At 35.9% G+C, this 27,450-nt stretch overlaps 2 protein-coding genes across 3 annotated transcripts in view; one reads left to right on the top strand and one right to left on the bottom strand.

The window, feature by feature from the left end:
* Window positions 1-1,095: 1,095 nt before the first annotated feature.
* Window positions 1,096-26,524, bottom strand: LOC107088368 (grainyhead-like protein 2 homolog). 2 transcript variants are annotated; one of them, XM_015380494.1, is made up of 17 exons: window positions 26,170-26,524; window positions 24,565-24,754; window positions 22,897-22,964; window positions 21,421-21,790; window positions 21,004-21,123; window positions 20,415-20,473; window positions 20,103-20,259; window positions 17,460-17,571; window positions 11,855-11,949; window positions 9,022-9,180; window positions 7,832-7,889; window positions 7,514-7,653; window positions 5,358-5,395; window positions 5,138-5,229; window positions 4,022-4,107; window positions 3,878-3,942; window positions 1,096-1,510 (listed from the first exon to the last, which is right to left on the bottom strand). In XM_015380494.1, exons 1-17 carry the CDS (start codon window positions 26,187-26,189, stop codon window positions 1,396-1,398), a joined length of 1,944 nt encoding a protein of 647 aa, XP_015235980.1. In that variant the 5' UTR covers window positions 26,190-26,524; the 3' UTR covers window positions 1,096-1,395. The 2 variants fall into 2 exon arrangements, with proteins under 2 accessions (XP_015235980.1, XP_015235981.1); XM_015380495.1 differs by lacking the exon at window positions 21,004-21,123 and having other exon boundaries at window positions 26,170-26,523.
* A 17-nt stretch (window positions 26,525-26,541) lies between these two features.
* The window catches only part of LOC107088369 (zinc finger protein 706-like), a 16,125-nt gene continuing 15,216 nt past the window's right edge, over window positions 26,542-27,450 (top strand). The window contains exon 1 of the mRNA XM_015380496.1: window positions 26,542-26,621. Coding sequence (XP_015235982.1) covers window positions 26,587-26,621 — 35 coding nt within the window. The 5' untranslated portion in view covers window positions 26,542-26,586. The remainder of the gene's footprint in view (window positions 26,622-27,450) is intronic.

Here is a 27,450-nt window from a genome sequence, read left to right as displayed (position 1 = left end):
TCTTGGGGATCATCAGGAGGCCTGTGTTCCGTTCAGTCTGTACTCGAGGCTTGTAGCGCTTTAGGTGTTCTGGATTATCATGATAAAGGTATAGTGGAGGATGTTCTTTTTCTGGGTGGATCATCCAAATAAGTGGTCCTCCTAATTGTCAGTCATTCTGGTGATATATTTACCTAAGGCCATCCTACGTCCTGTCCCCATTTTTAACTTAGCGGTGGTGAGTCTGACATAGTGGAAAAATTTACAATTTTCTTTGCAAAGTGAGCTTGTATGAGCGATGCAAACTGCAACTTTTAAATAGAGCGTGTATGAGTAGAAATGGGCTCCTGCATGCTCTTGCACACATTTAATAGGTGTTCCCTCTCGGGAGCGGGTACGGGGTTGTGCATATGCATTTTTTTTTAAGTGGAGAGGTGGGTCTTATCAAAAATTCGTGAAAATCCTCCATTATACCTTTAAGCTTTTAGGAAGGTTCCCTACTGACAAATATTTTAATCATCTGTTGGTAATGGCTCTCACTATTAGGATGTGATGGTCAGTTGAACAACATTTTAAGTTTATGGTTGGGCAGGGTTATGTTTTTAAATAGGAAAAGATTTGGATAAATCCCCCAATAAATAAAAAGCCAAAACAGAAAAAAATCTGCACTTTTTCAAAGCACTTTATCAGTAGAAATTCGTTATATTTTAATTGATTTTTCGATAAATCATAACTGTTTATTATATTATTAAACTTCTTAAGTACTTGACATATAAGGTACAGATTGGCTCCATTCACACAAATGAAATATTTTATTAGTATTTGTTTTATGCAAGGACATACTAAATAAAATGGAGTTGTAACCACATGGCTGAAAGATAAGAGCATTAAGAAAATTCATTTAGAATCATGATTTTTAGAGAAGTCTATTTGAAATTCTTGGGTCAAGTGATAATGAAATATGAAACAAAATTAATAAATAATAAAACTAACAAAAAGACAAATACGACACATTATGGCATGCAAATAAGTGGCTAGGTTATACTTGAAATCAACTAAGTAAAGCCGCGACTACATACAGCACATTATTCTTTATGTGGCTGTTTCTGATCTGTTATTTGGCAAAAAAAAAAAAAAACCCATCTGTACATGATCAATTTTTACAAAGTTTATACAGTATAAAGATTAAGTAAACTGAAGTTTGTGGGTATGGAGTCCAGCATTTCTTCTAAACATCAGTTCAACAGTGTCCTTTATTTATCATCCTGCGTAAGAAATCAGAACTGCTTCATAGAGGTAAGTATGGGTATCATGAGAGTTGGCGCCATCTTCAAAGGCAAATTCCTCCGAAGAGCGGTTTATAGTCCAGCAAATGATCGGTTTATCCAGCAGTCTCAGAGATCTGAAGACAGACTGTCAGATCTCTGTTAGGATGATCTTGTAGGCTTCTGCACAGTTCTCGATGTTGAGGACAAAAGTGTCTTCGTTGGAGTAGTGCTCGATGATGTTGTCGTCCATGTTCACCAAGATTCTGTTCCCAAAAATATAAATAAATAATTTTATTTTCAGGTAAACTGACCTTTTAAAAAAATATTTTTATTTTATTAACATAGTTTTCAATTTTGGATGCCTTTATTTCTAAATATCTGTACACTTTATTTTGAAATCTTAATGTTATTTTTAATTACAACTTTAGTTATGTTATTGCTGTTGAAACCTTTTTGTTAAAGGTAATATTTAGAATAGCCTTTAGTTAATAGGCCTTTTGGTTTGAAAGAATATATGTACTTTATAGTGACTGCCCTGTTTTTTTATTTTTAACCTTATCTTGCTGATGCATAGAGTAGCCAAGGTTACCATGCTGATTGCTTTTTTCCTTGGCATCATGTGGCCGACACATGATGTTAAACTGGCTGAATAAAACTGGTGCTGTTAAAAATCATTGATTGGGGAAGTTTTTATTACCCTAAACAACAGCACTACTTGATGCTTGATTGTGGTGATTTTCATATTTTACAATCAACTGTTTTTTTTTATTTTTATGTTGTTTTTTTTTTTGCAGCTAAGCGGTAAAACCTGCATCTATGAGGCACTATTTTAATATTATTGTGCAACTTTTAATTTTTTATATTTGTGTCAGTACTGCCCTCTTTTGGTTGAGCAGTAGCTTTTACACTTTCTAATTTGTTCAAATGATACATGCTTAGCTCATTATAGCCCCAACAGTTGTAGCAAATCTGGAAGTCAAAGTAAAAGCATGTAAATAATCGGATTTGAACGACTGACTGCCTACAGTTACAAAAATTGAGCTTGGTACAGTTGTGGAAGTCAACATAGCAAGGCTTTAATGTTAGGGGTATATGGATCAGTTTAGCTCCTTATTTAATCCCAAGGGATTAGTAGTTTTTTTTTTTTTATTACATCCTCATACTTAGTAGAAATAATACCAGACATAACATGACACATCTCCGTTTGTATTTAGACTTTCAGTACAATTCTTAGCAGGTCTAATCAACATTTAGGACCTAAATTATTCCAACCTCTGGCAGATTTTGGTTTGAAATTATTTTTAATTTAACGAAATGAGATGGGAATTGGAAAGATTAATTTTTATGTGGATACTGAAAGCAGACCTCCACACTAAAAGATGGAGGAAATGGACCTGACTATTTAGACATAATGCTCTAATTAGTCTAATCACTTAAGCTAATCAGTAAATTGTCCCATAACAGTATGTATCTATGTCTATAGCTCTTTGAGACCAACCACCGCTTACAATTTCCGACAATGTTTTGTTCTTTTCTCAAGACTAAAAACTCAACAAAATCAGAGTATTAAAAAAAAGAACAAAAGGAGGCTGGCATCTCTCAAGGCAATAAAAAAGGTTAAAGATCAAATGTATACATTTAAAAAAAATAAAAAAATGTTTACCTAAATGTTAAACAAGCTGAGATATAGAGAGCTAAGATCATTTCTATTATTATAATAATAATAATAATAATTAATTTTATTTATAATGCACTTTACATTTGACTTCCAATCTCAAAGTGCTACAAAGTGCTACATTTAAAAAAAGGGAAAATTAAAACAAGTTTAATTAAAACAAGTTTAATTAAAACAAGTTTAGTTTATTGTGATGGCCACGTTGATAAGAATTATTATTAATATCAATATAACTTATAATATAATCATTATTACTTTTATTATGATTGTAATCAATGTTACCATAATCACGATTGTCATTATTACAATCATTAGTACATTATTATTATTATTACCGTATAATACTGTCAATATCATAACCATTGTCACTATAACTATGATTATTACTATTATCAGGATGGTTCTTATTATCAACGGTAATTTTCAATGTCATTACCACTAATTTAAAACTGGAATTTTGTCAATATAAACAGTAATATAAATTTTCAACTCCACTTTCAGACTTAGACTCTCATTAATTAATTAATTAATTCAATCATTCATTTTCTCTATGCTCAGATTATTCCTTTTCTCTTTTTATATTTTTCCTTTTTTGTATCTTATTTTTTGGTGTAATATACACTTTCTGATAATAAAAATCAATAATGTCTAAATGTTACATTTAAATGTCTAAGCTTCATACCCCATTTTTATTAATGAGATAAAGTTTTCAACAGGCTATCTGCATGTCTCCACTTGTTTCATGATGATTTGTTCTGTGTAATTGAGCTCCAAGTCTTTAAGGGTGGAAGGCCTCTTTGCCAATTCCCTAATCTTGGCTCAGGCTGCAACACTTCACAGCGGTAATATTACGTCTAATCATAAGAAACATGTTAGCAAAATAAAAACATTACCTTAAACCTTAATCAATAAGAGGTGTGAATCATTTTGGACCAAACTAAAAGTCTTAGCTTACCCTTTTTTACTCTTCTTGTACACCTTGGCTATCCTCTCTGTGGGTACGCCATACTTCTCTGATATCTGTTGAGGTAAAAAAGGTAAAGATATCCATAAAACATGTGCTTTATTTGACAGATGTGGACAGAAAGAGAACACTCACAGCCTCCATCAGTCCTCTGAGGGTCGGAGACTTCAGCATCAGAGCATCAAACACTTCATCTGTCTCCTTTCTGACATACAGCAACACTGCAGAGAAGAGGTAAAAAACACCTTTAGTTCAGAAACTGAAATAGGTTCACACAACCTGAGTGATGATGTCAAAGTAAATAGAATGTTTGATCTTTTTCATAAAGTTTGAAAAATATAAAAGTTGTCTTCTCTGCACCATAAGGGAAGCATCACAAAAAACGAGCTGTTATTTTGGCTTTTTCTTGCTTAGTTATTGATTGAACTGGACTCTCTGGAACAAACAGTGCTTGCAGAGGATTCCTATTGTGTTGCTCTAAGGATCACATTTTATTCTCTTAGAGCTGTGGAGAAAAAATAGCTTTGTTCCTCTTGGGAAGATGTCGTTGTTGTAACTTTGCGGTTAAAAAAGGGGATTTTTTTTTTTTTGGTAGGAGATGTTTTTGAATAAATAATCTAATAATTTTGTATTACTTGCCAAAAGGGATTAAAACAGACTGTTTATGGCCTAACTACAGATATTAGATGTATGGAGTACAGCAAATGACTTCAACCCAATTTATAGAGACTTAAAAGGAAAAGCGCAGGCAAAAATGGCATACATACTTGGCTGATATGTTTATCAGACTTTGTTAAAGACGTAGTTTGTATCAGTATCTAGTTTTGTGACAATATACATAACCCTGGGACCTTTAGTTGGTTTTTTCATTTGCTAAGTGCTGGGCACTGGTCTTTTTTCTGTAAAAAAAAAAGGGAAAACTACTGGCAAATATAAACAAAAAAAAAGAAAGCAGATTATCTATTGCTTCAGTTTGATTGGTTAAAACAAATAACCCAGCCAAAACAACCCGTTTATAGATTAAATAAACCTCTTTTCCTTAACATCTTTCATGGCTGTAAATATGAAAAAAAACAAAAGCTGAAATGGGAGGAAGAGGGAATTTAAATATTTAATTATTTATCTTTCCCCACTTAAAATTCCTCCTCTAGACTTTATATCCTTACCTGGAGAAGACATATAAAACTCAACAGTTTTCCTGCACGCTGCAGGAACCCTGTTAGAACGAAGCATGAGGAGAGATTCTGGTACCTCTTTTGTGCGTCTCCTCCCGGATCTGTTTGTGCGGTGACGGGCAAAGGTCTTCATCAGATGACCTGTACATCCTCTTCACCAACACAGTGCTTAAAAGAAAACCCAAAGGCGCGACTGTGAGGACCATTTGCTCTGGTTGCTATGAGACTTGCTATGAATTGTTAATCATTTTTATGACCTGATATGAACAAATCATTTCCTGTTGATGCACACTCACCCTTCTTTGTCGATATCTTCTGTGTTGAAGGTAAACACCTAAACACAAGATACAGAATAAATCAGAGATGAGCTGAAAGTTTCAGGTCAGATATATAACAGCACATTTATGTTAAATGCAGCTGTTATGTATCTGTTTGTCTTAAATCATCCCTGTTTTGTTTACATTTTGTAAGAATTTGCTGTAAGCTTGTCAAAGGCACCAAAATATATATAAAAAAATGATTGAATACTTTCCATAGAAATGATTACATTTTGCTGCCAAATAGCCAGAATATGTTATGTAAAGACATTTAAGTGGGCTTCACATTTCCCCCCGAGAACTGGATTTTTTAAACTTTACTGCTTTCAAAAAAACATTCATCAGTTTTATTAAATGTTTTACCAGGTTATCTTAAATTTTCATTCATAGCATTTAGATTTTATGTGATAGATCAATGATTTTTTTTAGATTATGCCTCTTACAGTGGACATGCACCTACAATGACAATTTCAGACCCCTCCATGATTTTTAAGAGGGAGAACTTGCATTATAGCAGGGTGTTTGAATACTTATTTTCCTCACTTTATGTCTTAAAGCTGTAAGGTATTACGTTATGTTTTTTGGTCCACAAATGATGGAACGACACAATAGTTTAGTTAGCTTCTGATTTAGGGGTAATAAGCCTTTTTACAGTCCTTTTTCTGTCATCAGGACTGACTTCTCAAACCAGTCTTTCAAACTTTAAAGTCAATTTTTTTTTACAATAAATTTAAATTCTACTATTTGTATTGTTTTGAAAAGTTAGATGGCATTAATCCTATATATGTTTTTGAATCCCAAAATATGAGAACAAAAAAAAGGGAAATCAGTGTCAGTTGTCATTGTAAACCAAACAAACGAGACACAGATGACTAAAATGTTGAAATCAAAGTCTGAGGATCAAGGATGTCAGCCATAAAAAAAAAAGTGGTTATGATGCCAACGTTGTAATGAAAGGATTCAGCACCAATAGAAACAGTTGGTTAAAGTTACGCAAGTTGGAGCTCTGGTGTTGCCAGGTCCTAGTAAGAAGAGCTGAGAAATGATTTCTTCTGTGTTCTATTTCTCAGATTCAAAATGAAGCAAACAAAAAAGAAGCAAAACAAGAGTGAACATGCGTCAAGCTTTTAGGAGCGGACTTATGGAAGAGGCTTAGAGGCCATACAGAGTTTGCTGCTTTCCTTCATGATAAGTTTTTATTAGTGGACCATGCAACCAGCTAGTGAACAGTACAGAATGAGAGTGTTGTAGGGGTAGTGTGCCCCCTATTGGCCGGGAGGAGTTAAAAATCATCAATCAATCCCCCCCCCGTTTTTTAGAAAATGGAGGGAGGAATACAGCAAACCAAGGAAACCAAACAAATGTTGTTGTTTTTTTTAATCAGACTTCCAGATGGTATTGTAGGAGTTTTAACAGCAGAGAGAGACTCTTGCAATTTGAAGTTTTGAGAGATAATTTTTGGAAAGATACCAGCATGTTTTAGCTTGGGGCTTTCCCCATTCCTCTCAGTGCTTCTAGAAGGTAGTTTAAATTTGTTTTTCCAAATATTTAAAAAGATTAAACGAGTACAAATCAGAAAAATGTGGCAGGCTATGGTATCCAGTACAAGTTAGAAACACGTTGTATCCAAACAAGTGTGCACATCACCACTGCAGATGGGCATGTGGGTTACAGGGGTGGGGGGCTATAATTTCTTTGTTTAGAAAAAGATGATTTTCAAGCATCTTGAAATGTTCCTACCCAGCTTCAAAAGTTATTGTTTTCTTCTAAAACAACAGATTTATTTGGACGAACAAGCTAAATGCAAAAAAACCCTCTATGCTGGTACTCCTCGTCTGTGTGTGGATGGGGGCCTTAGTTGGACAGAATTTTATTTAAGCATTACATATTTTTATTTGAAAGCAGTTTTGAAAAATTTGTTTCTCTTACTTTACTGTTTGCCATTACTTAGTGGGGTTCTGTCTTTTGGTTATAACATGAAAAAATATGTAGAAGTTAGAAAGAAATCTGAAAAGCATAGTAAAAACCTGAACCAGAAAAGCTTAAACATTTTTAAAATATCATTAGATTAAAGCCCAAACTTATATTTTTAGTCAGGTTATTGGTTAAAAGGTTCTGATTGACAGGACGCCTACCTGTCCAGCTCTCTGCAGGTTACCAAAGTGAACATCAGGGATGAAAAGTACTGGTTGGGCCTCCAAGTCAGTTATGGTCTTAAAGAAGGTGACTTCAGACTTTTTAGGAATGTTTATTACACCGACGCCACCGTCTTTCCCTGAACAAAGGAACGATTCATTTAGCTTTCTTTATTTACTATTAAAACCACAAAAAAACAAACATATTTATTGCTGTAAATAAAAAAATATTCTCCAATAGACTTTAAAAAATAAACAAAATAACAGTTACTTTTGATTTATCTTTTGTTTGACTTCCCTATTGTAAATATCTCAAACCTTTGGATTTCTTGCGCAGTAATTTTCTTTCTTCATCCCGGATTTTTCTCTCAGCTCCCTGGAGGAAAAAAATAAAATCAGATCATTTAAACATCCTAGCCAAAAAAAAAAATGGGTAAAATTTAAAGGCAAAGAGTGTGTGGCATGTTGATAAAGCTCAAATTTGCTTTGGCCACTAGAGGGGGGGCTGGTGTAAGGATTCAGCTTCTTTTCCTGCAGCTAAATCTGAAAATGTTTGTCTCTAATCTAGCCTGAAAAAACAAGCAAATTGATTATATTCGGAGCCCTAAAACACAGACAAACTCTAAACTTAACTGATCAGGACAACCTTCGTTTTAGTTCACAGCATAAAATGAATGAACCACTTTATCCTTTTTTATCACCATGAATATATGACCTAACAGGAGACATGGACATAAGAACTGAGAAATGCAACCCTCCTCATCTGAAGGCAAAGTTTCATAATAACACCTGACATCTAAGTGGGTCACAAAGAATTTCTATGGGGAATTTAACCCTTCCTGAAATCAGGCCTGAAAGGAAGAAATCCGCCTCCTGATAGTCAAAGCCTGAGGTAAATTAATGCAAAACCTGCATAACAGATGTTGCTTTGAAACTGTGAAAAAATATTTGCACAGTGAATACATATAGACTGTTTACATTGATTAAAAGTTTTTCATTTTTCACCATGAGGGTCCATGAAAAACAAATGGACATCAGCCCTGTGTGCACATCTGCACCACATTACCTCCTTACTTCTTCTTCTTGCATCTGCAAAATGTGTAAAAAGAAATCTGAACGAAATTCTTTTTTTAGATGATTAGAGTAATGAGGGACCCTAAATTAATAATCCATGATAGTCTGTAAACCTGGGAAAGAAATATTACACCACACCAGGGCTGTCTTGTCATGGTCACAGCATTAAAATAAAGTAATTATGTTTTGTTATCTATATATTTAAGAATAACCTACAAACAGCATAAACATAAACAGCTGGAAGTGTATACCCAAATTGATACATTAAACCTGATGCTTAGAATATCAAAAAATAAAATTATTCAGAGCGATTATGCCGCCACCATGAAATCTGAAGGCATCTGATGGCTTTCTACTCATTTTACAATGAAAACCAATAAATTTGGTACTGTGTGTTTACAGCGTTGTTCCAGCGAAGCGTTGTGATTGGTCACCTTGTCACAGAAGACCTTGATCTGTGAGTACGCCCTATGGAGCGGCTTGTTGCTACGGTTGTTGTAGCTGTACGTGTCAATCTGGATCATCAGAGGAAGGCCCTTCACCCCCTTCTGAGATGAGAAGTCTGTGCTTAGACAGTTAACGGTGATGAAGATCTGAAGAGAGAAGAGGAAGATGAGATGATCCAGTGCTTTCAGATTAAACACTCATAGAAAACCGACTTTAAATGAGGATAAATCAGAAACATTCACGATTTAAACCGTGATCAGTTCTAGTCTGACTGTTGAGTGTCTCATCTTTATTCCCCAGAGCTTTACAAAGAATCCTATCAACTCATCTAGGTTTTGCTTCTCAGGAATCTTATCAGATAAAAATCAAAACATGATAACTGCAAATGTTGTGGCCCCTGTGTAGTACTTCATGTCGTCAAGTACTGAACCTCTCTTCCCTTCAGCCTCATCATCCAAGCCAATCTTTGGATTTTGCTCTAATATGAGATAAACCTCAAGCTGATGGATCAGTTTTTAGATTCATAGCCTTTTAAGTTATAGCAACAAAAAGTGTTTTTACCCTTTTTTTTTTTTAACTAAAAAATTGCAATCATTTCTTTAAAGTACAGGACCTTGCCGAAGTAGTCACACCTTTGGAATGGTTTTACAATTTTGTCAAGAGGAAGAAAATTACCTTATGCATTTGAAGTTTTCAGATTCTCTTTTGAATTTATGAGTGAACTTTGACTATTGATTAAAATATTAAAGTAAATATGCAATTGAACTATGAAAAGCACAATAAATAAGTCTATGTACCATTCAAAGAATGGTAGAAAGTGGGATGTCGCTATAATTTTAGGAGTCAAAGGCTGAAAACTCGGGAAGCCTCGATCTGAACTGTTCGCTTAACCTCTGGCCATATGTTTAAGGAGGTTATTCCACAGAATCTAAAGTTTTTTTTTAAAGCCTCTACTTATCTGCATAGCATGATGCTGCCACCACTACCTTTCAAAATAGGCATGGTGGTGGATTCTCCAACCTGAGCTGTGGGTCTCAGCAGCTCCTCCAGAGCTACCAGTGGCCCATTGGGTCTTTCAGTTCAGGTGGAGAAGCAGCAGCCCTTCACATTTGTCATAACCCTTCCACTTGTGTGACGTAAAACATTTCTGGAAAACAATGTTTCCTTTTCTTTAGACTTCACTATTATGTGTTTTTTTCCGGTGTTGTGAGAACACCATAAGCTGTCAGATAGGCTTATGCTTAGTTTCTATATTACCAAAATTAATTCTGAGTCACAATATAAAGCACAGCCAATGTTTTCTAAGGTTTTAAACATGAAAACTACTAAACTACTAAAGTAACTTATATTCAATTAATAGTGACTAATTTGGTTTTAGCTTTAGATGCTCCTTCTCTCAGCATCCTGGAAACTTCAATCATGTCTGGACATTTTTTACATCCAAGAAACAACAGTATAAGCAAAGCTGATTTATTTTTTTTAAGTTAAAATAAACATGTTTTTGCTGGTCACTACACTGCTGCAAAAATTCAATGGGAATAATTCTTTGTATGCAATGTATGCTGATCTGACAGCGTATCCAGCCTATCCCCAATTCCAGAAAAAACACATCATTGTCTGTTGTTTTGATGTAAATAAATAAGCCAAAGTACCAAGGGTATACGTACCACTACAAGGCTCTGTTACTTCATCAACAAGTACCAACAGCAATTTGTTTGGGGTAAAAATCACCAATACGTGCATTGAGGAATTCATTAAGATGACATTTCGCTTTGACTAAAAATACTATGATGAGTTCATGCTTTGAATTGTTGAATGCTACACAACGTTTGAGGGAGTTTTTCTGTCCACAGTCTTTGCATGCTTGCTCAGCGTGAGGGTTTGTTGAAAAGATAATAATTCAATGATTTAACTGTCCACTTTAGGTACATGCTTGTTCAGAAGAAATTGCTTCAAGTGAATCCTTTGATGCAATCAGGGTTTCTTCAGACAGACAACTTTTAAAAAGTTGGACTAATCAGGTAGACTTGACTGCAGCATCTTATAACCAGGATTAAATTAATATTAAAGCTGATTTAATATTTGTCTGTATGACTGGATTGTTATATATATATATGTTTAGTGAGAAAAGGTAAGTCAGTAAGGGATCTTTGCTTTGATTTTTTTTCCCAAGCCTCTTTTGTCTACCTGCTTTTGCAATAAAAAGGTCTCTTGACACACAACATGCAAACAAACCAAACGCACACACCGAATCGCTCAGAAATGAGGGCAAAACAAACAAGAGAGGGTGGGGACAGGCACTGGTGTGTGTTGGCTCTCGGGGGCACTCTGAAGTTTAAACACTGACGGGGCTGCATTTAAGGAGTGGTCACAAAGGAGTGGGCTTCACAGACACAAAGAGAACAAACAGAGCAAAAGTACGCGGCTCTGCCCATCGGTTTTATGACACACAGCTGAAAACATGCCCGCTAAAGGGAAGATACTGCTTTCCAGTCGAAATCTTGACTGATTGCAGCATCATGGGATTTAATTTGAAATATTACAGTAAGCTTGTAAGTGTTTGTGGTGTCTAAGGGTCAGACGGTTGCATCATTTAAATAAAAAAACGGTTAATATGTGAAATGAGAGCATTTGTTTGCCAACATCTGAATCAGCACAATAAAAAAAAAAACCTGTTTAGCTGCTTTTTCCTATCCACAACACACCTCCAGTGAGAGTAAATAGAGTACACTGGTTTCTGGGAAAATCACTATGACATTTAATTCCTGCGTGCAAAACAAAAAAAAAAAAAAAAAAAACTGTAACGTTAGTCGACTGTACCTTGGCCTCTTCGTTCACGTCCCAGGTGAAGGAAATGGCATTGTAGGCGATTTCTTCGATATTCCCGATTGTGTTGAAGCTCTCTTTGTAATCAGCTGTTAAAAAGAAAAAAAAATACATTTTTTTTTTTCTACATGTTAATTCTACACTCAAACATTAAAATAGTCTTAGGTCTCACTTAAAAAAAAACAAAAATTGGTCAATAAAAGCAAAATCTGGTAGCATTTGTTAAGATAAGCAATCACCTGGCACACTTCAGTTTTAGATCATAAAGCCTTATCTGTAAGAGTAAACAGACCGTGGCTTCAAAGGGCCTAAGAGGAAGCAAACAAAGGCCAGTAAATTGGCAGGGGGGTGGGCTAATATAAAAGGGCCAATTTTAAGGTGAACTCTGACACAAGCATTCAAGGTAAAAATTGGGATCATGATAGGAATGTTCTTTGGCCAAGCACCAATCTTAACATTCAGAAGGAAAAAAATAAACCACTAAATAAATAAGAATCTATATAAAATACAAATTATTTTGTTGTTTTTTTCCTTATTAGAAGCCTTATAGAAAACTCAATCTATCTATAAGACAATTAAAGACATAAAGGCCTCTATACTCACTATGTCTTTGCTATAGCTCACTGTGGCTGTGTACAAAGGCTGCACCAGTTCACTTATTATTATGTTGGCTTATTATATTTTATTTATGTTTTATACTTATTTATTTCCCCTCTGTTTTTAATATACCTCAAAGTTTTGTATATCTACCATGATAAAATCACAGGACCAGAGGTATGAAATAAGCATGTCTGCAATGAGTGAAGAAGGAAGTAAAAAAAGCAAAGTATCTCCCAATGGAGGTGTAAAAAAATAATGGAAAAATCCTGGATCAAGTGTGTAAAGGAAGCAAAAAAAAAGTTAAGAAGCCTAGAGAGATAAGACCATACCAGCGCTCAGAATACAAATAAAAATGTTGGTGTTCACTGAGGAACGGAGCTAAAGCTGCTAAAGCTGACATCCAAAAAGATGCGTTACATACAACATTTACATCTGCTGAATTAAATAAGCACTATCAGAACAAACGTTTGCCGAATATTGATTTATTATAACATGAACATATGGTTTTTGGTGCTATTTTTATAGACTTAGAATGTGACTGATTCCCTTTAAAGGGCTCATAGAATGCAAAACCGAGTTTACATTGTCATAGATGAATAACGTACAGAGAAGTTCAAACCCCATTGACACTTTCTTTCTCTGCAAATCTCACAATTCTAAATTTCCACCATAAAACGGGCCGAATCTAAACGAAGCACCGAATTGATCTAAGCTCTGACATACAGTCTAGCCCACTGGTTTACGGCCCACAAACATATATAGAGGTAAATGTAAGACACCAGTATAGCTGTTTACCTTACAGTTGGGTTTACTTCTACAAGAATTACAAAGTAGGCAGTTTCTCTATTGAAAATGAGCCAGAAACACGGGCGTAAATGCAGCGTTCCAGGCTGCACGGAGAAAGGGGACATTTTTCACAGACTTCCCAAGGATCCGAAGACTGGACAGGCATGGATTATTTTTGTTTATCAGAAGATCCCTGCAAAGTTTGATGCTCAGCTGTTTATTTGCTCTAAGCGTTTTACCAAAGACAGCTTTCAAAATCTTGAACAGTTCAAAACAGGATTTGCTAAACTTCTTTTACTGGAATGAGGGGCTGTTCTGGCCATCACAACAGCAAGTTGCTGGGCCACTGACTGGACTAGACCTGACCGAACCTGACCTGGTGACGGTATGCTTCCCCCGGCTTGCCTTACCGTGCTTCCCCCCGCCTACCCGGTGGAAGCACGGTAAGGCATGGTTACGACAGATGGCCACCATTGTCCAGGCTACCATCACCGGGTCGGGTTCAGTCGCTCTGTCCCCCCCGCCCCGGCTCCTTGTTTCAACTACGTGCTACACCGTAGTCGACCAAAACGATTTTGAAATTACCCCCAGATATTTTTTTAGATATGAAAAGTAGGACATGTATGGAAAAAAGAGGACATCTGGTCACCCTACCATATCAACAATTTTGACCTTTCAGTGAGTGAGTGATTGTTGCGATAATGCATCTTTGCTCAGCAGCTTCGCTCGTTGTAAACCAACCAATCAGCGCATAGCTCATCTAAATATTCATGAGAATACCATAAAAGGAAGAAAACCTGTCGTTTCATTCTGAGGCTTATAACCAGGCTTTCATTACGGCTCCTAGAGCACCAAATCTGCCATTTTCAGCTCAACCAATGTTACACACCCTATTCAGATACCTTGAGGACCAGAATCAAAAACCCTATAGAATCATTCTATGACCCATTTACGTTCTAGTAAAGCTAGCTAGCTAGCTTATCCTGAGCCTATGATAAAATGTAACTCTGGAAAAGTAAGACAGTATCTTATGTAGAGCTGAAAGTATTATTATAAGTAAGGTAGCAAAATTGTTCATTCTCCAAATGTCCATTATCCTAACCACCATCACATCAACATTTCCTGGTCTCTGAGCAGGTGCACAAAGCAGCAGGGCAGGCTGCAACATGCTTTTCTAGAACCCCCCCTCCAGTAAATAACATCATTCAAATGAGCCGTTCTCTAAAAAAGCCCAGAGGGAAGATACACTCTGTCCAAGCTCTTCAAAAACTCTGCTCCTATTCATACCAGGACTTCATTTTACCGCCTGCTAGGTCTCATTTTTTACAGTGCTTTCAGACACAGCTGGTCGCTTAGCAAAAAATGTTTGTAAAACCTAGCGTGAAACTATGTGCAGATATGTTCCTGCAGGCGCATCTGTTGATACAATGGAAAACTATTTAAGCCCTCTGGGTTGAACTGTTGATGTGCCCAATTTTCTTCCTGTATTTTACACATGAACATGAAACAGAGTAATTACACTTGCAAACATAAAGAACGCCAAAGGGATTTGTTATAAAGAAAGAGATTACACTTCCTCATAGCAGTCACTCTGATGAATATGTGGATGTAACTCAGAAAGCTGCTAAGGTGCAGCTTACATGCTGTAATTGAACAATGCCATTAAAGCTGAAAGCCCATCTGCTGAGTCTGTCCATGAATCATTTTAAAATACAACTAATTTCCCTTTACTGCTCAAAAATGGTCGTAACCAAATCTGAGTCAGTAACGTTTTAGTCCTCTAAAGATCACACAGGGAGAATATAGGGCTACAACTAAGGATTATTGTTAATCAATAACACTCACATTTTTTTTTTCATTTAATTAGATAATAATTTGATAGAAAATGGTGCTTTATATGAAATTTGCTACATAATTTGGAATCTGATGAGAATGTAAAACTATGCCACAAAAGCATATAATAATATAATATAAATTATAAATAGAGCTGATTTACTGACAAATTATTTGTTTTTATCTTAGATGCACACTTTTTATTTACTTTCTGCAGCTTTGACCTATTTACTCTTCCGATTTGGTTGTTATTTTAGCAAATGGCTGGTTTCAGTCTGTAAACTGCATTTAACAGTTATTCGATTACTGTCAGTTGAAAATCATGTCTATAATCAATTAAACACAACTTATCTGATTTGTTTAGCTCCATTTGAGCTAGCATTCAGCTCTTCGGCATCTTTATTTTTCAAAATATATTTTGATAACTACAAAATATACTTTGATGATTGTGTTTTTGTTATTTTGTTATTTTTTGAATGTCCAAGTTTGCAAGCATTATTTTGTCCTTACATTGTACAATCACAGAAAATCGGCCGAGATTTAGACATTTGACTAGAACTCTTCCTGTTCATCCAACCATCAACTTCTTGCTTTTCTCACATTGTGTGCCTTTCATCATCTTTACAGCCATTTTCATTCATTCAGAATGAGACTCCAATTCAATAAAGAAGCGTGATGCATGACCCAGAAGTGATTAAAAGTTGTGTATCAGACCAAAAAACTTAATTTACTGTTGGATTTGAATGGCCGTCTCTCCTTATGGATTTCTTCTTCTCTTATAGTACCAAATTTAGATTCTTAAAATAATCTTAAATTTCTACATATTCTTCCAAACTTTACCAAAGGGAATCTATCAGATTGTGTGTTTTTTTTTTTTTTTTGCATGAATACTATGTAACTGGCAAATAATAGCTTTCAGATAACCTGTGTAAGTTCCGTATTGACTTTTAATGTTTCCTACAACTCCACTTAGATAAAGATCAAACAATCAATATTTTGTGAGCAATTCTATAAACTCTAACATGCCTACAGTTTAGCATCTTGCGACAGTAAAGTCAGCTAATCACCAAAAACAATCAAGAAATTTGGCAATTCATGGCGTAACTCATAGCTGTAGACATCCCTATCTATATCCATTATTTTACTCTTCTGTAAAAGGGCTTTGAATGTTCCAGAAGACATAAAGATGCGTGTGAATTGAAGACTGATTGTGACTCATCTTGGTTGGTGTAAACATAAGAATTAAGATGAAAATCTACACTTAGGAAAAAAAAAAACTTTCAACAGACCAAGACCAGTTGAGGTAACAGTGTGGCTAGCATTCCTCTCCCTGTCCCAACAAGCTGCATAGAGGTGTGTATGCCTGTTTGTGTGCATCTAGACCCAAAGGCTCTCACATACTTCTGAATCTTTGCTTGCATAGCAGGCCCCAGCTTGTTGAACAAACTGCCTCGGAGCCTGTCACATGCACCCAACAAGGCATAGAAAGACGGTTAAAATTCAAATGCACCTAAAGAGCTCAAAGGGAAAGCAAATGTCACAGTGTGGGGACTGAGAGCCATTCGGATCGGTACGTGTACACCTGTGGGAAAGGCTGAGAAAAAGAAAGTCTGGCTTGTCACTTTTGGAATAGATGAGCTTTGAGATCAATCAGCCAGGAAATGTTGGAGAGATTAAAGGATTTATGTTAGAGGTGTCCCTGCAACACCTTCATATTAAAACAGTCTCAGGTGTGTGTGTGTGTGTGTGTGCGTGTGCCCCTCTGTGCAGGTAAGCCAGATCTGCTGTCAGATAGTTGCTGAGCAAAGACAAGTAATCATGACCAAATTAACGTGTCACATCGCCACTCTGTGCTTTTAGAATCAGCACAGGACGATGATGGAGTGAGCTAATGCGGTGTCTCCCCAATCCTATATGTTGCTGCACACTGCCAGTCAGCTGGCTGACAGTATGTTTCATCACTCCTCCCATTCTTATATCAGAGATGTTTTGGCTGTTTAGACTTTGTATTGTTGTGTTGCTCTATAATAGAGAGTTCAAATCAAACGTGAAACCAGTGAAAAACTTTAGGATGCGTCAGTTTCCGTTTTTGATGTTTCTGCTGCTAAAAATCACCTGATGCACGACAGCATTGCACAGGAGCTACGGCTGAAGCTACCTAAATTGGATGTATCATCTTTAGAAACGTAAGAATAGGTGTTCTGTTTCTCCTCCAGATTAAAGCAATTAAATGCATGTAGTTTATTTTTATACTGTGAGTCATATTTCTACTGAGAGTTATACCATGAGACCCTCATTGTGGCCTTTACCTATCCCAGGGTATCACCGAGTCGTGTGACAATTCAACAAATCAACGAAAGGAAGCAGGAGGAAGTCTTACCAATGTCCAGAACTCGCTGTTTGGCTGTGTGCTGCCGTGAGTGCCAGTACTTCCAGTATTTAAGCTGCTCGTCCCGGTTCTTGTCCTCACTAAACACCACCATGATAACGCTCTGAGAAAGACAGGAAAACATCTGGAGGGATGAGAACTTGGAGATAATGGCAGGATTTGGTTGTTACTCATGACATTACAACATCTTGGTGCATCACTGGAGCTTTATGAGTCAGGCTTAATGACAAGTAAAAAGGCTTGTTGGAATAAAACATTGTTTAGCTACATGAGTATAATAAAACCCAGTTAAATGTGCTGTTCACACATGACGGTTTATTTGAACCTGCTCCAAAATGTTAATGAAAGGTTACAACCTTACTCTAATGTCAAATTGTCATTCAAAAGACTTCCAAACTATGTATTACCGATCAAATGATTGACTGATAATTAGACAGGTGTCATATTATAGTTTATTTACATCACTAGAGGCTACTCAATAACTCAAAAAGATGATTAATTTTAGTCTTTTATCTCAGAATTCGGACTTAATCTTAAATCTTAGAATTATTGTCATAGAATTATAACTACTTGTAATATTCCTACTTTATGGAAGTAATAGCCCTGGGCTTTGGCTATACAGAACTAAGTAAGTGAACTTTTAATAAGATTATGTTCTGAGAATAAAGTCAGAATTTCAATATTGAATTGAGGATCCTAAAATTTAAATCAGAATAAAGTCTTGATTCTTAGAGTAAAGACAGAATTCTGAGATTAAAGTCAAAATTCTGAGATAAGAAGTAGAATTTTGATATTAAATTTAGAATCCTAATATTTAAATAAGAATAACGTCTTAATTCTTTGATTAAAGTCAGAATTCTGAGATTAAATTAATAAATATTAAACATTTCCCCAGAGTGGGGAGATCTGGGCTTAAAAGTGGCAACAAAGATACAGTACAGTGCTATAAAAAAGACAGTTAAACTGTACATCAAAAGATAAAAACACACCTCAGAAAGAAAAAAAAACTGTGGAGGTAATAATACAATAACATAATCAGATTTAAAAGAGACAATCAGGGGCTGGTTTGAAGAAAGATGGAAGAACTAAGTGAATAAACTGGTTAGAGAGAAACACATCAATAGACAGTAAAAAAAAAACTGTGCAAAAAGTCATAAACATCTGCACAGATAAAGGCATCACGACAAAAGCACACATTCAGCAGATTAAAAACAGCAAAAATATAATATAATATAATATAATATAATATAATATAATAGCAAACATGATAAAACTACTGTTCTTGTTCAGTAAATAGAAATTGTGCAACTAATTATTGTAAAAAAAAATTAGGCAATGGGTAAATAAAAAAAAATTATCAGTTAATTATCGGTTTATTTTTGGAACATTTTTTTCCCCGCCTAATTACTCCTTGCACTTCTATTGTCCAGATAAAGTCTTGTTAAGATGTATATTCAAAACTTATGCGCTCATTGGTAGAAAGGTTTATTTTATAATGCCTTCTATTTACTCTCCATTCTTAGTTTTGTTTGATTTGTTAATTATTTCTTCTTTTTGTTTAAATCGTGTGAATGGAGGAAGGCAAGCTAATATTGGCAAAAAGTATCAGGGATCAGTTAGACTGATTTCAAAATAATCTGTTTTGGCCTTAAAAAGCCTTATTTTCTGCTTATCAGCATCTTTAAAAGAGGAACAGGTAGATTTCAGAAAATTTGAGTATCGCAAAAACATTCTATATCTTTTGTAACTCATTTTAGAGAAGAATCTCATATGGAGTAAATGACATAGATCAGTTACATACTGTATAGTGGCAAATATTTCTAGTCTTTAGTTCTTGCAATTTTGATGATTATAACTTACAGAAATTAGAAGACCCGAATTTAGTATTTCAGAAAATTTGAACATTGTAAAGAACTCAGCCAAATCCTAATCACTAGATTAATTCTAAACACTTGCAACAGTTTCCTGAGCTTCTGGATGGTCTCAGTCTGTATCAACACAGTAAACATCATGGGGAAGACGGATGACTGGACAGATGTCAAGAAGACATCCTCAATGTGGAGAGTAAGACACAAAATGTCACTGATAAAGAATTTTTATATTCATAGAAGTTGAGTGGGGAAAAAAAGCTAATGGAGAAAAGGTACACAAGCAACAGGACGAACCACAACCATTAAAAATAAAATCAACGTGACAGACGAACCCCGGATGACAAATGAAAATGGAAAATGTTTTTAACAAATCTTTTGCAGATTTTTTCACTCAACATGTACTAAATCTATATTGCATATGAAATTCATTTTCTGAAATATTTGGCAAAATTTTTTTTTTAAAATATTCCTTTTTTAAAGATGATTCTGTAGAATGAAGACAACTGGCTGCTGTAGGAGAGAAGATGAAAACAGCAAAGCTTTATAAGCGACATTAAAGGAAGCAGCTTGCAGATGTTTGCATATTCAAATGAGAAGAGCAAGCGAACGGTAACTATTTAATAAAGCAAGCAGAATAAGACTAGTAACAAAAAAAATTAGCTAATGTCAATCATTTCAAGTATGAAAGATATTTCTTGCCATTTGTAAAAAGCGGGATAGTGACCAAATGAGAATTGAGACATGAGGGAAGTGAGCCACTCACCCGGACTTTGCTAATAGGGTGACGGAGGCGCTTGTTGGCGCTGAGCTCACTGAGCGTCACAGCGTAAAACTGGCCTTTGTTTAGGTAAGTCATGGGTCCCTCGCCTTGTTTCTGGCGTAGCGAGCGTGTGGCATCCAACGTATACTGAAAGCTGCCTCTGCATACAAAGACATATGTGATTAGACATTAAAAAAGGGTCTGATGCTAATCCATGCATGCCTTTATGGATCACTATCAGTCGGACAGGTTTAAAGCTTGGTCACTTTACTTATAAGCTCATCCGTTCTGCAATAGGAGACTGCAGGGACTTACACTCCCTCCTGGTGAAATAAGAAGTCATCTGTAGCGAGAGAGGAAGGTGAGTGGTACTTCTGTTTGAAAATACAGGCAAAAAACACAAAAGCACAGAGAAAGAGGAAATTAGTGGTGAAAAAAGTTAATTCAGCCTGAGAGGAACTCATCAAACAATGCAGCAAATGAACTAAACACTCAAACCCCTCAGTAGATGTTTTTGTACTAAAAACAGATAAATTCGTTAACTGTTAAAATCTGCATATACAGTTTACTCTGCAAAACATTAGCATTTCATTTTTAGGTATATTGGTCTGCATTGGATACATTTAGCTAATGCATTTCCTCTTCTGTGACGTTCATTATCTGTTTTGTTATCCGTGAGTTACCGGAAACCTGAACACTGTCTATTTATCCATAACAGATTCACATCTTTACATATATTATAGTTTGACATCCAAGTTTTGGGATTAAAATAAATTGCACCATCATCAGATTACACATTATTAATGCTAAAGCAGGATGATTGTGTTTTTTTCCCTGTGTTACTGTCCGTTATCAGGTGGTACAACGATGCAAAAAGTTCACAAGTTTTTTTGTTAGTTTTTACCTTTTCTACAGTTTGGAGCCGTTTTATTGCAGGGGAAAGTAGTGGAGCGGCTGGAGTGTTCTCCAGCTGTTTGGAACAGAGGGTAGCAAAGAGCTTCCCCTCCCCCACCTGTTTCTGGCCCTTACACAAGAGACAAATTCAGCTGTTTGAAGATGATTACAGCCACGGAAAAAAATTGTGGCTCCTATGATGCTAGGACTGCTTTAAAATTATATCTTCAACAAAGTATATATATCAACCTATTTTGAAAGATTCATAATACATTAGGAAAGGAAAATTTCACTGTTTTTTATGCTAATACAAATATCCAGTGAAACTGACATTTTTATTCTGGATTATTAAAACAAGAAAAATCTCAGTCTGCTGTATTCCTAGTATCTTCATTTTTTAAATCTCTACATTTCTTTTCTTTCTCACCCCGTCTGTCTCCTCCTCATAGGGGCTGTCAGGTGGACTCTGCTGGTCCTCCTTCACGTAGGGGCTGACGGTGGCCACCTCGTACTGACTCTGCTCGTAGACCACCCGCTCCTCTCCTTCCACCCTGTAGTGGAGCGGGGGTCCTGTCATGAAGACGGGGGCGTACACTTCAGCTTTGACTATGGCTACGGCCGGCGGCGGGGCTCCGTCCAGTGGGGTCTCCCCTGTTGAGTTGCACAGCTGCTCCCTTTTGGGCTCCTGGTGATCGGTGCTGAGTGAAAGATTCACCGGGACGGTTTTAAGGACCTGGACCCGGTTGTCCACTGACTCCACCTCGTTTTGGTTGGTAGAGTTGTTTGGCAGTACTGACCTAAAAATAAAAATAAAACATACCAAATTATAGTTTTAAAACGGTTATAAGTGACCTAAATCTTCTCTGTTGTATATACCAATTCACAATATTGTAAAAAGCCCTCTGATCATTATTTTCTTCTGGGACGAAACAACAATAAGCTTCTCACACCCATGAATAAAAAAATTTTGGATATATTTTTATCTTCTTCTGTTCTTTATTTAAATCCTTTGGTTACTGCTTCATATGGATTGCTTCATATGTGAGACACTAACAGCATCTCGGCCTGGAAGCTTCTCCCTTATCCTCCTGATGTAGGAACGATGTCTAAGACCAAACAGCACCATTGTCTGAGTGTTTTTTTTTTATGTATTTGCAAACTGTTAACTGGCTCTTTTATGTCGCCTTCAGGGTTAATGGCTTCTTCCAATCTGAGTGGCCTCCCAGCCCATGTCACCACAAAACTCATTCCATCTCTGAAGTCTATTGCTTATGTTCTTGGAGATCTACACACATTTTGCACCAAAATGTGTCCTAGAATATAGAACCTGTCTCATTCCATGTATGGGAAGATGGTAGGACATTCCTAAGAAGAAGTGTGTTGCTTTAAAATCCACCACTGTGACTCACTTTGACTAATCTCTGAGCTAAAGGGAACTTGACATTTTGAACCAAGCTTTTTAAAAAGCATAGCAATTTAAAAAGTAAAATAACCTCTGTTTAACTATACTTATTGGGATGAAAATTTTAGATTTTTACATGGCATGAAAACATCTGGTGTCACCTGTGAATATTGTATCTGTTGACAGTATAAGCATTCAATGTCATTTTTTATTTATTTCTGTTTGAGTTGCTTTAGATTAATCTCAAAACAAGTGGAGATGAAAAATCATCTTTCAGGGTTTAAAGTGAAATGAGACTCATTCATCTGAAACTTTTTCTCTCGTGCTATTATGTTTGACTCTAATCATTAAGATCTGGTTGTATTGGTTCTTAGATGAACAGATAGAGTTTTTATCACACTGTTGTAGCAGTTGTCCTGTTACCTATATAATAATAACTCCATGATTTGACAGAAAATAAAGCAAAAATGGTGAGATGTTGTCAAAGGTAAACTCACGAACCTCTTCTCTGGGTCTTCTGGAATTTCAGCAACTTTGGGAATTGCCAAAACTCTCTTTTCTTTGGGCACCTGAGAGGAGGCGAAAATGGAAGAATAGTCAACAAAACAGCAGATCATATTCCAGGAAGTTAAACTTAGCTGCCTGAATCAAATTGACACCAGAGCAATAACAGATTCTGCCATTCATTTTAGGGCAGCAACTAATAATTATTTTTGCAAATAATTTTTTTTCTATTAATAATCAGATAGCCAAAGGTTTCTTAAAGAAGATGTTTTGCAAAATTAAACCAGGGGAAACTAAAACTTTTCCACTTGAGGATATCTAGAATGATCATTTGACATACACAAAAAGATTTAAATCTAAACATAAATAAAAAATGTTTACCGTACATATTATTTTTTTTTGTATAATTACTGCTCAAAGTGGGTCACTCTGTCAGCCATAGGCAAGCTTTAGAGTCTCTATACTCCAGATAAAGCCATAACTAAATGAGTTGACAATTATTTCAATAATCGATTCCAAAAGGGCCAACGTCATGGCATTTTTAACTAATCCAAACTGTATTGTATTATAACTAGGATGGTAGGCCACTCAATTTATACCAGTCTAAACAACTGTATTGTATTTGTTTGGTGTGATTTGATAAACCTGTATGTGTTGTAAATTACCTTGGAATGGTGCTGTAAAAAAAAATAAAATCGAAACTAATTTAGTTAAAAGGTGATTAGGTTTATTAGAAACAACCCCCCAAAAAACACTTTGGTAAAGAATAAACTTTATTAGGGTAGTCTCCATTAACCCTTAAATTAACTAAATTTGCCAAATGGATACACTGCAATTTTGAAAAATTTTCAATAAATAGTTTTTACGTTTCGATGGGGGAGACTTTTTTGGTGATAACAAAATTCTTAGATTTTACAAAACTACAATAGAAACTATTTTTTAAAATCACACAATCCACGTGATCTGCAGCTGGACCTTACTGCCTTGTAAAAAGACAAAGAAGAAAACGAGAAGTAGATGAAGAATAATGGCGCGGCAAATTCAGATTTGTGATTTATTTCTGCAACTTTGAGCAGGATGAGCGCGATGAGCACTATAGCTGTGGGTGAAATGTGGAGATTTTTCAAGTGAGTGCTTAAATCTGCATTTGCCACGTTGTTCTCTGGAGTTATCACTTGAACAAGCATATTCATGTTAATTTCAACTGCGTTTCTCTTTAATGGAAATACCGTGAAAATGATTGTGAAAATGTGCATTTCAGAAATGCAACTAATGAACGTGTGTTGGTGAAGCATGGCAAAATATAAATCATACACGTTGTTCTGCAGGACATTTCTCTCTGCTAAAGAGAGCTGTTGCTCTACACTGTAGCAGCATTCTTGCTCCAGAATGTGAAAAAAATGTACAATAATTGACTTTCTGCAACTGCATTTATAATTCTTTATTAATTGGAATTAATCCGACTGTATTTAATTTCATTTGGAACAGACTGGACCCTGGAAAAGAACCAGACTATATTGCTGGAGAATACTGGAGAAAATTATCTATATTAATGTAGATGTGAAGTTCTTTGAGATGGTATTTGTTGGCAGACTCAAATAAATAAATAAATCCTGTATATGATATGCCTGAGGGGCAGCCACCATCCCCCACTGAGACCTGTACCTTGTAGTAGTCGTACAGCAGACCTAATGCGTTGGCACTGTCCTCGTCTCCATTGATGCTCATCATAGCCTTGGTGGCGGCCGTCAGCGGGTTCTCCAGGTATGACCTCCACGCCTCATCTTCACTGGTGTAGGCGCGCCTCACGGCGGGGAAAGAGCTCTCATTGGGAACAACCACCACCAAACGCTTACTGAAAGGTAAAATAAACAAAGCCTTTCAATTTATTGATTCACTGAAATCTATCTGCTGCTTTTAACTCCTTTGTAGTTCTTTTCAAAAGTCTTTATCTCAAATGATGTATTTCAAAAAGATTCAAAGATTAACCGATAATCTATAGCTGTCAGTTGGTGTGTGTGTGCGTATGTATATGTTTGTCTTGCAGCTCTTTAGTCCCACTTAAGTGCAGATCACAGACTAGTTAAACACACAAGGTGTTGCCACAACATATCTCTGGCCTCAGCCAATCAGAGGATAAAGTTCAGTGTGTGTCAACTTGAACTTGTACGATAAACAACACCCCCCCCCTTACACTTTCATTATTCTAATGCATATAGATGCAACACAAATAAAAAAGAATCAGTGGCTTAAAAATGTTCCAGAAACTGGAACTGGGAATTATCAACAAGAAACAATTGTTAAACAACTTTAATATAACTTTATTGTGTAAGAAATTATAAAGTACATTGAAGAATCACCCTTTCACACATTTTTTTTTCTAAAAATAGACCCAAAATCCATTTTTTTTAACTAGTATTAAAATGCATCTATTTTTCCTCCCAATGACATCATTTATGATTCCCACATAACAGTTAAACATTTAAACATATTTAGCTCTGCTGGATCATTGCTGCAACTATGAAACACTTTGTGTGCAAAACAGTGAGAGACACCTGCTATCACCACTGAAAACTTATAGTATGATGAAAATAAAAATGGTTTAAATGATTTATATTTCATGTATTAAAAAAAAGGACTTGTGTAATTTAAAAAAGAATGAATGCAAAAAACGTACAAAAAAAGAAATGTAAACAGATGAGGTCTCAAACCTGAACGATGTTTATAGTATTGTTATTACGATTATTGATACTAACATCATAAATAGGCGCACTTAAAGGTAAACAGTGAGTTATTTCTCTTTTAAATGAAATCTGAATTAGAGTTTACATGTTTTCAGTCCAAAATTAACAATTAAGTAACTTCATCATTAACAGTTTATGAATAAAAAACAAGAAAGTTCTTATTTAAAAAATATCTAATAAATATTCTAATAGAGATATTCTCGGAAGTTGAGGATGTTTTTAAATATTTGTTTTAAATATACAAATATTTATATATATATATATATATATATATATATAAATAAAAACTGTAAAAAATGGCGAATTCTCCTGTAATCAAATCCATGGGGCGCAAAAAAATTACAAAACCCCCGCTCCAAGACCTGAACACGTCAGAAAATAAATAAAATAAAAATCCACGGGTGATGTCTGAGTCGTGAGTGGGTGCTTTATGTCGCCCCACGGCCAACAAAGGCAGATCTAGAAAACAAGTGTCTCCCTCCGTCCAGGACCATCTAAGCTCCTCTCCTCCGACTCGATCACTTACTTGTCTGTCTCCTGTGACATATTTTTGCTTCCTCTACGGTTCTTCCTTGTGAAACTGGACTTTCAAGTTGGAGCAGGTAGCAGAGTGAGTTTGCCAGAAGTTGGGCTACAGGTAAGTCGACTTTTCTCGCCCCGCGCGCGTCTTTCCTCCCTGCCCCTCTCCTCTCCTGTCCGGGACGGTCTCTCCCCTCCCCGCTCCTGTCCTCTATCTACCTGGCAGGTGAAAAGCCCTTCCCACCTCAACTCCAACAGCTTTGTTTTGTCTCTTCTTCACTTTGTGTAGAGTGCAGGGCAAACATCGACAAACATCCTGCTGCCATGCGCTCTAATATTTGCCTTTTAATGTCCGCTTTAGGTGAAATTCTTTCACAGAGAGAAGAATCGAAGGCGATGGTTAGACTCGTCTCCTGATTGGCTGATGTTGAGCGGAGCGGCGCTCTGTTTGGTGGGCGGGCAAGGTAGAGGGTTTACCTTAACCTGTAAGGAGAAATAAAGAGGATTTCGGTTCTTTTTGCGTCCTTTAAACTTTTTTTTAAATCGTTTTTATCACATAGCTTAACAGGCGGCTTCAAATTCTTACTTGTAAATAAACTCCTTGTGTACCCATAAGTAAACAGGCACATTTCACCTAATAGCAGTTCTCATGGGCGGTTCTAGACAGGAGCCAACAGGGGCAGTGTAATTGTAGTGGAGGCATAGTTGAATAGGTAATTAAAAAATATATTAATGGGGATGTCAGTTTTGTTACAGATTTTTTTTTCTGCAATATTTCATGCAATTGAATGTCTTTTTAAAATTTCCAACCATTTAAATCAATGGGTGGCACCAAGAAACGGTTGAGAACCACTGGATTAATGCATAAGTCATAGTGTCAGTGTTGTAGCTGCAGGTTGCAGACCCATGGTTCTGTCACAGCACAGGAGAACCCAAAAGTGCATGGCCTCGATATTTAAATCACTGTTGTAATGAAATTCTAAAGATAAGAAATAAAAGTGGTCCAATCAGTTATGATTTCTATTCCAGTACATACTGTCGTATGAAATTGATTTATTGTTTCATCTTCGGCCTTCACAGGGAGGCCATGATTGGGGCAGAAAAGAAAATTGATAACATAGAAAATTACAATACACGATATAATGAGCATTGATTGTTTCTATTTATTTGAGAAAAACGTCCCCATTAGGAAGTTTTGTACCATTTCATACCCCTAGGTGCAAAGTAACTAACCTGGCTACTTACGTTTACTCTTTTACATTTGCTTAAATAAAGTCTTAAACAAAAT

The sequence above is a fragment of the Cyprinodon variegatus genome, unplaced genomic scaffold, assembly GCF_000732505.1.
Source record: "Cyprinodon variegatus isolate N-32 unplaced genomic scaffold, C_variegatus-1.0 Scaffold216, whole genome shotgun sequence".
Lineage (NCBI taxonomy): Eukaryota > Metazoa > Chordata > Actinopteri > Cyprinodontiformes > Cyprinodontidae > Cyprinodon > Cyprinodon variegatus.
This window is presented reverse-complemented; position numbering and strand designations above follow the sequence as displayed.